Below are 11,850 nucleotides of genomic sequence, written 5' to 3'. Positions count from 1 at the left end.
TTCCCACCAACAGGTAAGGCAGAACTGAACTTAGTGGTGAGTCCTGTATAGGGACTGGTCCTGCATTTGGTTTATCGTGAAGGATGTCTGGGTTTGGCAGAGGATGAAATAAGTGCCTTGATTTTTCACTTGCTGCTCTCCCATTAGACTCATTTCACGTCGTTAACTGTTTGCCAGCCGATTTCACAGGATTGCTTGCTTCGTCAGTGATTTCTGCAGTGTTTCAGTCATTCCATTTTGTCATTTTTATTTGCTGTCATGACTGCTGTTGTCAGAGGAGGGTCATGCTGAAGTGCCATGAAGTAAGTGCCAACCATAAAGCATGGATTATTCTATGTTGTACATTCTGCTGCTTTTTAATGCTCACTCGTTGTTATTGCATTTCAGTGACTTTGGTGGTGACTGTGTTTCTCACAGTGCAGTGTGGATTAGATCATCCTAATCCAGAAATGGTAGCCATCCTAAAATGGGACCTAGGATGTCATCTCAAGGTGAAATAAAAGCCACATTCATCAGAGGAGTACTCAGAAAATATGTTGGTAACATGAGCCCATAAGACCAGATTCCTGAATGTGTCTGAGCACCTAAACAAGGGGCAGGACTTTTCACATGTAGCCAGATTCTGCCAGATTTTGGGAGGTGAAGGGGTGGGGAGGGATGATTAATACAATTTTACACACCTGTGTGGGGCTAAAAGTAAAGACAAGCTAGCCCTTGTGGTCATCTTTTGTCCTTGATAGCTGTGGGATTCCCCCCGTTCTCCTTCCAGCTTCCCTTTTCCCTGCAGTTACCCAAGTACAGAGGGCTGAGGCTGCCTCCTGGCCCGGCACCATCCCCTTCCCTGCTGGTTTCCAGACATTTCACATGGAAACTCCTGCTCCTGAAGAGACAGACTCCCACAGACCTTCACGATTGTTCCTCACTGGCAGCAGACACAGAGCATGTCTCAATTCTTCTCCCAAAATAACACCGTTGTGAGGAGCTCGGGATGCTGCCAGCCACCGCGTCAGCCCGTTCTTCATCTGCCCCCAAAACAGACAATTCTTGTCTTACTTTCCTGCCGTGCAATTTTCCTCTGACAACAAGAAGAAAGTAAAAATATTAAGAGGGGAAGGCAAAATTTGGGCATTGTAAGGATTTTGTTTCTTGCAGTACCCCCATACAGGGACTCCACTTGTTGCTCCTCCTGGTTTTTAAGATGTCTTCCTTTGGAAAAGCTGTGTCAGAACCAGCAAGTCTTCTGGAAAGTTCTGGAATAAACCAGCTCCCAGGAGCTGAGAATAATGTGGTTTTTTGATTTTTCCGTGGGAGCTGCTGCACTGATTTTCTTCTGATATTAAGTTAACAGTAAATTTGAATCTTGCAAATATAATTTAAAATTTAAAAGAATTTCTTGCCTACAAGCTGTGCTGATGGCTTTTATACTTGGAGGCCACATGGTTGTGACATATAGGTCATATATTTTGATTTTAATATGAGGCAACGTAATGGGCATTGCAATCAGTGCAGGCTCACAGCAGCAAATGTTTATAAATTACCACCATATGCTGATTCTAATGGAGCAAATTTTATTTAAAATAATTATCGGACTTTTCACCTTTTTTAAAATGAAATTTGGGGTTTGGCAGGTTTAATATGGATTTAACATGTTTAGGATAACGAATGATCAAATAAGGCATAAGAAATTGCACTGATTAAAAATCTGGAAACCCCATAACACAACAAAGCGTGCCTGTTCTCCAGATGGAATGTGCTTGCTCCTTATTGACCAGGGTACCAATCAACCATAAAATGCACGACAGATGATGGTTTCAAGGCTGTGTCTGCACCCCAGATCTTATGGGAGATGTCATAAATTATAATTTAGGATGCATAGGAGTTACACAAATATCCTTGGATTTTTTCCCTTGGATCACAATTACAGTGCAGTGTGGAAGAATGGAGGTGATATGGCAGGTGGAAAAAGGGGAAAAGAACGTGGGAAAATAATCTTGGAGTGAAAGGCTTGGAACTGAAAGCCTGGAAGTGCTTCAGCAGACTTCCCTGAGCTTCACCAGGGCTGTGCCCGTGCCGTGAGGCCTGAGCACTCACATGACTGAGAACTGAGCTGGTGTTGCAACCTCTGCAATCAGCCAAAGTTTAAAAAAAAAAAAAAAGTCTTATCACTGTCCCAAAGTTTTGGTTTTTGTCAGCAGTCCTGAACCTCTGGCTTGGAAAAAGCAAGATGCCCTCGGACGTCCTGCTGCTGCTTGCAGCCATGCGAAGCCAACACTTTGATCCAGGCTGGCAGGAAGCAGAGGACCGGGATGCCTAGGATGCTTTGCTCGCCCTGGGTATTCCTGCCCGTGGGGCTGGCAAGGTTAGGGAACACTAGCCAAGGAATACTTCAAATGAGAGCACAGAGTTTACTTTTGTTTCACTTGTTTAACATCCCTTATTTAAAGGAAGAGTGACAGTAGTTTCCTGAACAAGGCTGGGCTGGGAGTCTTCAAGAGGAGCAGTCTAGAGGAGAAGCAGTAAAAGTGAGATGCAAAGCACTGAGCCTGGAGCTGTCAGTCAATCAGTAGAAATTATCTTTCATTGCCTGGAATAAAAGAAGGTGGATTTTCATCATCCATTTGATCTTGCCACAATGGGTGTGAATACAAAACCCTCATTTCTAGCATTTGCAAGACAGGAATGTTAAGTAGAAGGGTGATTGCAGGTAAAGATGGGGGATTCATTTCCCTATTTATACAAAGCTCATTCTTGTCATCACTAGGACAGCACTACCCCAACCTTTTTCAAAGCAGGCTTTTTGTTGGCTTTAAATTACAGCATGCCTTAGTAATGAGTGTGAGACTCCTAATGCTGAGGTAAAGGAGGTGGAAATAACTTGCTCCCCTTGGTTAGTAGAATTTAATAGTCTCTTGCCACAGACTTTTTTATTTTTAAGAATGCTTAGCTCCAGCCCCGGAAGACAATGAGAGCCATTAGACTCCAAAAACATCACAGGAAACACTCAGGACCTTGCCAAATGTTTCCTTTCTTTGTTAAATTACAAAGCCATAAGTGCTGGAAGCATTGTTCCTACTGGGTTTTAAGTGAAGTACCAATCTTCCAAAGAGATCCCCCTGTTCCCATTGAAATACGTGGAGCAGCCTGTGGGAAATCGGTGGGAATGCTGGTGTGAATAAGAGGTGTGTTCTCCGAAAAGTGCTTTTTTCGGTGCTCTTCTCGCGACAGGGAGCTTTATTTGAGCGGGACCTGCCGAGAGACGGGAGCAGGAACTCGGTGTGGCAGAGCTGCACTTCCCTGGGCTCTGGGCTGGTGGTGAAGTGCCAAAGCCCCAGGGGTGGTGCAGGGAGCACTCGCAGGGCTCTCCAGAGCCGGCAGCCAGCCAGGGAATCACTGTCTCCAGCTCGGGCTGCAGTGGGGGAGAAAGGCACGACTAACCTGCTTGTTAGCACTGCCCCACGGTACCACTACCCTGCTTCTCCTTCAGCTCCTTTAGCGCACAGCACTGAACCTGCTGGATTAATGGCAGCATTTCCATCTGACATCGTGCACCCAAGCCATCCTCAGTTCTGCCCAGGCAGGACAGGCCAGGCCTGGGGACAGTGTGGCACTCAGAAGCAGAGGGCTTCTGCCAGGCTCTGCGCTGGAAATATCAGTACAGCATCAGCCACATCATCCTCTGGAGTCCATGGCATTGCTTCCAGGATAAATAAACCCTTCCTTTCCTCTGGAAGTGCTTTAAATTAGTGTCTGAAGGTTTTCCCAGTTGGCAGGATATTTCTGAAGTGAAGAACGCTGGAGCTCCAGGCACCCGAGGGCTCTGTGGAGCGTCCTGAAGTGCATGCGCTGACCAGCAGGCTCTTCCCATGGGAATAAGGGCTGTGGGCTCAAGCCTTTGATGACATGAACAGACCCAAACCTTCTAAATTTGCTTCTGTAGCCAGTAGGCAGAAGCAGAGGGTCGTGCTCCTTCACCTGCCCTGTCAGGCTGGGCATCAGAGCGAGCCTCTCAGCGAGGTTCGTGCCTGCTTCGTTCGTAATCTGAAACTCATTTGCTTTAGGCAAAACTTGATCCCAGCTACATCACTTCCAGTCATGCCCAGGAAAAAGGATTTTGTCTCCTTAACTTTGTAGTGAAACTGCCAGAGTATAATTTCTCTGTGGAAGGAAATGGACACTAAGATGTTTTAGGCACCTTAGAAGAACTGATTTATGTTTAAAGCGTGGATAGAAAGGGAAATAAGGGCAGCTTGTTCTATAAACAAACAGAACTACAAAAGCTCTGCAAAATTCACAGAGTGAAGCCCAAAGATCCAAAATCCACTGCTCCTGAAACTTTCCACAAATACTATTACTAACCATGCTTTGTGTAAAGCCAGAACTGAAGGACTCCAGCCCTCCACGCGGCAAAGGGAAGATAACTCCCGGTCGTGCTCCACACACTCAGTGTTTCTCATTCAGCCAGGAGTTAATTCGGGAATAAAAAGGGAAAGAGTGTGCTCTGGAAGGTGTTTTTTTCCTGGACTGCTCATAAACAAAGGTTTTGTCTCTAACTATGGCTTACCATTGGTGATGGTTTTCTGGGAAAGAGTTAACGATACCATTTTTGTACTTGGAGTTAAAATGTGAACTACCCAAGCGTTCCCATGCCGTACTTGCCACGTGCTGCTGGGGTCATGCTGGTGGCCAGCAGCTCTAACTGTGCCTGTCTGTTTGCAATTGCAGGAGCACGGAAGTCATGAGTACTGTCTCAGGTACACGAAGTACAACAATCACTTTCACTGTCCGACCCGGAGCCAGCCAGCCGATCACACTGCAGAGCAGGTCCCCAGACTATGACAGCAGGACCTCAGGAGCAAGGCACGCTCCCAGCCCTGTGGTTTCACCAACAGAGATCAATAAAGACATCATGCCTGCTCCTCTGACTGCTTCTGCTTCAGCCTCATCTCCTTCTCCAACTCTGTCCGATGTATTTAGCCTACCCAGCCAGCCCCCTTCTGGGGACTTATTTGGCTTGACCACAGGGCGCAGCAGGTCTCCTTCTCCCTCAATACTACAACAGCCAATCTCAAATAAGCCTTTTACAACTAAGCCTGTCCACCTGTGGACTAAACCAGATGTGGCAGATTGGTTGGAAAGTCTAAACTTAGGTGAACATAAAGAAACATTTATGGACAATGAAATAGATGGCACACATTTACCAAATCTACAGAAGGAAGATCTGATAGACCTTGGAGTGACTAGAGTTGGGCACAGAATGAACATAGAAAGAGCTTTGAAGCAGCTGCTGGACAGATAAGAATAGCTATTTTGCCTCACAAACTTCTGTTGATAACTAGAGATGGGCTGGTACTGACATACCCCAAATGCCTTGTCTGTCTGCGAGTGCCAGCAAAATTTGGGGGGGGGGGAGGGGGAAAACAGATGAATTCCTGGTACTCAGGTGATGCAGACTGTCTGCTACATGCCCAAACACAAACCTAAAGATGCTAAAGAAGTGGGGCCACTTTATTTCAAAGCTGTGGGGAGGTGTGAGAGAGAGACAGTTGTTAACTTCAAAAATGGTATCTCTTGATACTGCCCTTGGCCGGGACCATCGCGTGACGATTTTCTTTTAAAATTGCAAACATTTCAGGGCTTCTTTTATTGAAAGAAAAAAAAATTGCATTTTATTTTATTCTCTTCTTGACATTCAGTCTCCAAGTGGGCTTCCTTCCCCAGCTCTTGGTTCATTTTAAGAGGACAGGTTGCTCTGTTACCACTCAAACCCAGTTTTATCAGTAGCAGAGATACTGAGGTGGGCACAGGAGTTCATATTGCTCTCTTTTTACTGGCATAGCTCCCTGATCTGTTGGCAGTGAAGCTGGCTGTCCTGCTGGAGTCAGTCCAAAGGTAACCTTGCTCTGTTTTACCTGGTATTTCTTTCTTTCTGCAGTTGTATTTAGCACTCTTCCAAGGTGGCAGAACAAGTTCAGTGCACACTCCCTTGACGTGGCCTGAAGGACGGTGCAGACGTTGAGCGAAGGCCGAGGAGGGACGCACACTTAGCAGCAAACTGAAGCTGGTTTGAGCCTGAGAGCCCCCAGTTCTCAACCAGCTCAGCTGCTGCCGAGTCAGAATAGGAGCTCCACAAGGCAGGACAAGCTTTGGGACTTGACAGCCAGACTCTGAGGGAGGCTGATCCCTGAGAGGTGCTGTTTAATTCAGTGAGTGCTTGGGTGTTTTGAACAGCAGGCCAAGAAGGAAGGAGAGGAGAGGAGAGATGAATGTTCCCATTGAAGTCAGTGGGAAGGGTGCCAGGATTTGAAGTGAGAGAGGGATTTCAGCCTGTTAGCAATGGAAATGCCTCGGCTCATTAAGAGGAGGCAGAGAGGTGATGCCAAGATGGAAAGAGCTGTCGAGTGTCTCGGGGTGCGCGCGTTCCGAGAGCCAGGAGGGCTGGGGAGGGATCCAGGCTCTCATTTTATCACTACTAGCAGGAACTGGCTCTGGACAAGGACAGAGGGCTGGGCACTGGCCCCCAGCCCATTCCTTGGCACAAGAGGTGGGAGCACCCTGCCAGAATCCAGGGCTGGGAGCGGGGGCAGAGAGAGCTTTCCAGGAGACTTCCGTCAGCAGGGGAGAAACACCCATGGCTGGTTCACACGGCTCCTTTTAAAAAGAAAGAAAAAATTACTATTATTATTATTATTATTATTATTATTATTATTATTATTTCAACTTTCAAGTTAACAAGTCTCTCTCTGCATGTTTGAACTCCCCCTTGTAATTAACACCTCTGAATATCTGTGAGTTTTGTAGGACTTTTTGGACAGAATATTCAAGATGTTCAAGGTGGGTAAATTGGGTGTGGATGGCTAAACTGCCTCCCTACCAAACTTTCAGGTTCCCTTACACTTTGCAAGGTACCTGAACTTTCTTTCCTTGATATGGTCCTTGATATGGTCCAGCCTATCTCTAATTTTTTTATTATTGTGATTATTTTTTGCTCACAAACAAGTGTCTAATTAGGTCTGCAACAGCCCTAGTATGAGTACATAAAGTTTAGCATTTTAAATATCTTTCTTTACTGCAAGTTTAAATAGTTGTACAGATAGTTTATAAGCACAATATTTTAAGAAAATAAGTGGCTGGTCTACTGGGCAGCCTTTGTGCCACTTCAGTGCTAGGAAGTTAAAAACAAACACAAAAAAAACAAACAAAAAAAAAGAAAAAAAAAGAAAAAAACTTTTTGTGGTTTACTACTATTTCTGTGGAATAATTATAAAGTCTTGACCTTTTTAAAATCAACCTCATTTGGATGCATCTGAACCAGCAGAGCTGTGTTATATTTTCTATCTTTGCTAGAACTTCTACAGAGGAGGATGAATATTTCTTCAAAAGTGGTTACAGTTACCAACACATTGGAAACTCATAAAAAGCAACTTATTTAAGCCTCCTGCCCCCTTTATGGAACAGCAAATCTTTTGACTTAACATCTGTTACTGCGCTCTGTTTGTATTTGGGGAGTTCCAAGGAACCTGGTAATAAAAACGAAGCACCGAGAGGCGTTTTGCTGTCGAGGAGTGCTGAGTTTTTTTCCACGGGAGGTGTAGAACATGGCAGTTCCACTCAGATAGGTCAATGCAGGCAACTTGAGGCCATCACACACTTTAAGAAGTGGAAAAAAAAGAAAAAAAGAAAAAAAAAAAAAAGGTAATTTAGCCATCGTTTGTCTTCCATTTGGTGATAGGACAGAATTCAGTAAATAAACCACTGATGCCATGCTCTCTCTCTCTTTTATTTTTTTCGTTTTTCCTTTGTTTCTTTGGGTACAGTTGCTATTACCTCTATAACACGTGCCAGAAATGCGTTAGGAAACACATGCAGTAGTAAAAGAAACACGTAGAAGTTGACTTTTAAAGCTGCTTTTTTGGATCACAACCTCCCTGCGGGTTGAACTCGCGCTGAGCGAGCCCCGGTAAGCCCCAGGTGAGAGCCGTCCCTTCCTCACACCGGCGTGGCTCCTGCTCCTGCCTCTCTGCAGGTGCTCCAAGAGCAGGTACCAAACGAGTGGGAGAGAGCAGATTAAGGAGCTGTAAGGGAACAGTTTCGTTTTTCACGTTGTGTCCTGTGAAGCAAAAAGGTAAGGAGGCCTGAGGGGACCTACTTTGACCACCAGAATGCACCTCTGCCAAGCCGAGTTCGGTCTCCAGCTCTGAGGGGTGGTTGGAAACAAAAAAAGAAAGCAATAGTAACAGATAACGCCGTGGCCTCTGAGTATTTTCACCAGGGGGGAGGAGAGAAGACCCATTTCTTTCATGCTACTCTGATAGTGAAAAACAAAGTCGTTAGAGATCTATGATATTCTGGGTTTTAGGATCAACTTTTGTTTATATACTGTAATTTAAATAAATTGCATTTACATGCCTAGTTTCTGTAATATTTGTGTATACAATACCAAAATCTTACAAGATGTAAATTGTGTATAACTGCACAGACTCCTTGCCCTAGGTGTCTGAGAACATTTTAAGTTTAATTCATATATTATAAAATGACTAGATGTGACTGTTGATTTACAGAATTTACATATCACAAAGAAGTTAATTATTTGTGGTACTTAAGTTAATAAAAAAGTAGTGATTTTTTTTTTTTCTTTTCTTTTCTTTTCCTCTCAGTTCTTAAAAGGCATTACCCAGTTGATCTGGCGATGATTATGTGTATGAGCCACAAATATTGATAATTTTTCCATTACATTTTTTCTTTTCTTTTCTAGATATTACTATGTTTCTCGCTATAGTTTGTGTAACAACTTGTGTTCACGTTATCTATGTTGCTGTAATTTTTGTGCTTTAATTCCTCTTATTTCAACTGGTTAAAAAAAAAAAAAATCAAGCTCCTGTAACTTGCACTTTTCCCCAATCCTTAATACTCTTGTATGGCAACCAAAATTACTGTAAGAAATAAATATAATATTGCACTAAGGGTGTGGTTCTGATTGCAAACAGAGAACACTGTCTGGATTTTTATTAAAAAGGAAAAAAAAGTTGCCAAAAAAAGTTGCAATTTGTTATTGAAAACGCATAAAATGCTTTAACAAAATGTAGATAGAACTAAGGGAAAATTACTGATTTATTGTTGGGAAAAGCATTTCCTGTTCATTCCTTCTTTTTTTTTTTTTTTTTGGTTAAAGCATTCCTTATGCCGAATGTTCCGTTCATTCACTGAATTTCAGGGGTCACGCTTGAAATCTGGAAAAGCAGGAAACTTCGAAGGGGAGAGGTAGAAAACTGCGTTACCTGATTTTTTTGCCTTAAGGTGGAATTCCAAAATCCGTGGAATGTTCTTTGTGCTGGCTGAGCGTGTGCTGGGAATGCCCCCCCGAGCTTTAGTGCTGCTGCTGCTGCTGCTGCTCACACCACTCCGGGGCTGCTCTGCCACTTCACAGGGCACTCAAAAGTGGGGCCTTGGGGTTTTTATTTCGCTGGGGGGCTGGAGTTTCTCTAGGGCAGAGCAGCTTTGCAGGGGGGAGAAGGGAACAGTGCTCCTTGTCCGACTTTGTGCATCTTGTGACTTTAAAATCTGTACCAGCTCTGTTTGTACTGTGAATAAACAAGGCTGCGAATGGAAAAACAAAACAAAACGAAACGAAACAAAACAAAAAACAAGGAAACAATTCGCATCTTCTTGTGGCTTAAGTTAAAGATTTGTTTTTCTATCTTTAAATGGTGATGCAATGAAGAGTATTTTTTATTTTTATTTTCTAAGATACTGGAATAAATGCCTAGAACTGTTGCCATTTGGTTTCATATGTTCCTTAACCACGATTCTCTTCTCAGCTGTCGTTCTAGCTCATCATTTTTGTAGCCCCCTGTTGTTATTTCTCTCATGATTTCCCAACAACAATTACGTGGCAGCTTTGTTTTGTTAAAAAACACAGACGAGAACCGGCCTGTTCGGGGGTTTTTTATTTACTTATTTCAGGTATTGTGGCAATCCAGTGCTAAACATCTGTGTATCCAAATAAAGTCAGGTATTTCCAGTGCAAAACAAAGGATGCTTTGCAATTGTCACTGCTTGTTGGCCAAAGAAATGAGAAGAGTTGATCATTGCTGTCGCTGTGTACATTGTATCAATGTGTTCTGCTTTATTCTTTGGTTTCTGTATTTTTTTCCTGTATTTTTGTTTTCCTGTATTTTCCTGCATTTCGTGGACTTTCATCCCCTCTGTCCTTGGCTGGGCCACCCAGAGTAGCACGATTGCAACAGCGCTTCAGAATGTGTGTTTTTAAAAAAAAAAAAAAGAAAAAGAAAAAGAAAAAACCAACAAAAAAAATTGTACGTGCCTTATAATTTTCCACCTGGATCAGCTACACTGTATTTCACATAAAAAGCTTTATCTTCAAGGTGTTCAGTACCTGACAAACAGAGAGTGCTGGGGGTTGGAGTGAGCTCCATGTCACTGCTTTAGGAAAAACTGAGGAACTGCAGTGATTCAGACCTTATCTCGCCACATTTTTGGCATTGTGAGCCTGATTTCAAGTCTTCTATTCAAACCTAGCAAGCAAGAGGGGGAAAAGAAATGAGATGAGACTGTTATTTTGGGTTCAGTTCACTGCCATAAATCCTGGGTGGTTGGTACAGCTGACGTGGGCTGTGTTTCACACACGAGGTGACGAGGATAAATCGATAAACTGAGTGGACTTAATGCCATTAAGTCTGCCACAAACTGGTTCTGTGCCACTGACATCTAGTGGAACCTGATGGACACTGTCTCAGAGCAATATCAGACCTTTAAAAAGATTGATTTATTTATTTACTTTCAACAACTGTCATTCTTTCTACAAAGAAGCCGTTTTAGACAATTTTGTATTGTTATTATTTAGGTTGGCCTGAGCATTCGAGTCACAGAAAGGCTGACTGTATAATTACACAAATTATACACAAATGAGAAGTCTTTAATGTGGTTTCTGGTCTCTCTGTGCTTGCGTTTTCTCAGTTTTCTGTTTTGAACGTCAGCATCTCCATGTGATACTTCATCTGCATCCGGCATGGTTTGTAATGGGAATATAGGTTTTGTCTCCAGTACTGTAAACCTTGGACTGTTTTGAACCATTTCGGACACTACAACCTGATGAACAACAGCCTGTTCAGCTCCAAATTGTGAAAAAAAAGTGAGTTTTGAGATTAGGAAGCAGTTCAGAACAGCTGGGGGGGATTTCCCAGATGCACTTGCAGTGCTGAAGTTTGGTTTCTCCAGTAAAATTCCAGTTCTTTTTTTTCCTCGGGACTGATGCCAGGAGGAATCCGTGCACGTGTGTGTGAGTTCTTGTATGCTTTCAATGTAAAGGTCCTTGGGCAGCCTTAGAAATCAATGTACAGATAGGACACCAGTGTTGCATGTGCTTAAACCTGTACTGGAATCAATGTCGCCGTGTACCTGTTTGCTTTGGAAATCTGAAGAGAATACAATATACAGAAACCTCAAAATCTACCTCATGTTTTAATGGGTTCTTTTCCACTGGGGTTCTCCCATTACCTGATGGTCTCTGAGCGTTCCCTGCTGGGTTCTGGGAATGGCCAGGCCTGGCTCTCCCCACCCAACCTGCCCCTAGAAAATCCTGAGTGAGGAACTGCTGGGGCTCTGTCATTCTTTTGTCCTTTTGTTGTGACCCCGTGGTGCAGCTTGGGGTCTCCTTTGGGGTCAGACCTGCAGTGGCAAGGATGAGGTGAGAGCTCCAAGGGACCAGACAGAAAGGAGGCTGAGACACAACTCACTTGCCTTTTTTTAAATTTTTTTTTTAATTGATGCATTTATCACTTACCATTTACTTGTCACAGTGCTGACAAGTGAACGACAATCGATTCATTTTTA

At 43.5% G+C, this 11,850-nt stretch overlaps 1 protein-coding gene across 10 annotated transcripts in view; it reads left to right on the top strand.

Moving 5' to 3' along the window:
* The window catches only part of SHANK2 (SH3 and multiple ankyrin repeat domains 2), a 279,065-nt gene extending 267,596 nt beyond the window's left edge, over window positions 1-11,469 (top strand). For all 10 annotated transcript variants that reach the window (XM_039551944.1, XM_039551945.1, XM_039551951.1 and 7 more), the window contains one exon: window positions 4,723-11,469. In XM_039551944.1, the coding sequence (XP_039407878.1) occupies window positions 4,723-5,296 (574 nt within the window). In that variant the 3' untranslated portion in view covers window positions 5,297-11,469. The remainder of the gene's footprint in view (window positions 1-4,722) is intronic.
* The last annotated feature ends 381 nt before the right edge of the window (window positions 11,470-11,850 follow it).

This window comes from Corvus cornix, chromosome 5 (assembly GCF_000738735.6).
Source record: "Corvus cornix cornix isolate S_Up_H32 chromosome 5, ASM73873v5, whole genome shotgun sequence".
In the NCBI taxonomy this organism is placed as follows: domain Eukaryota; kingdom Metazoa; phylum Chordata; class Aves; order Passeriformes; family Corvidae; genus Corvus; species Corvus cornix.
The sequence above is the reverse complement of the archived record's forward strand: the minus strand, read 5'-3'. Positions and strand labels throughout refer to the sequence as shown.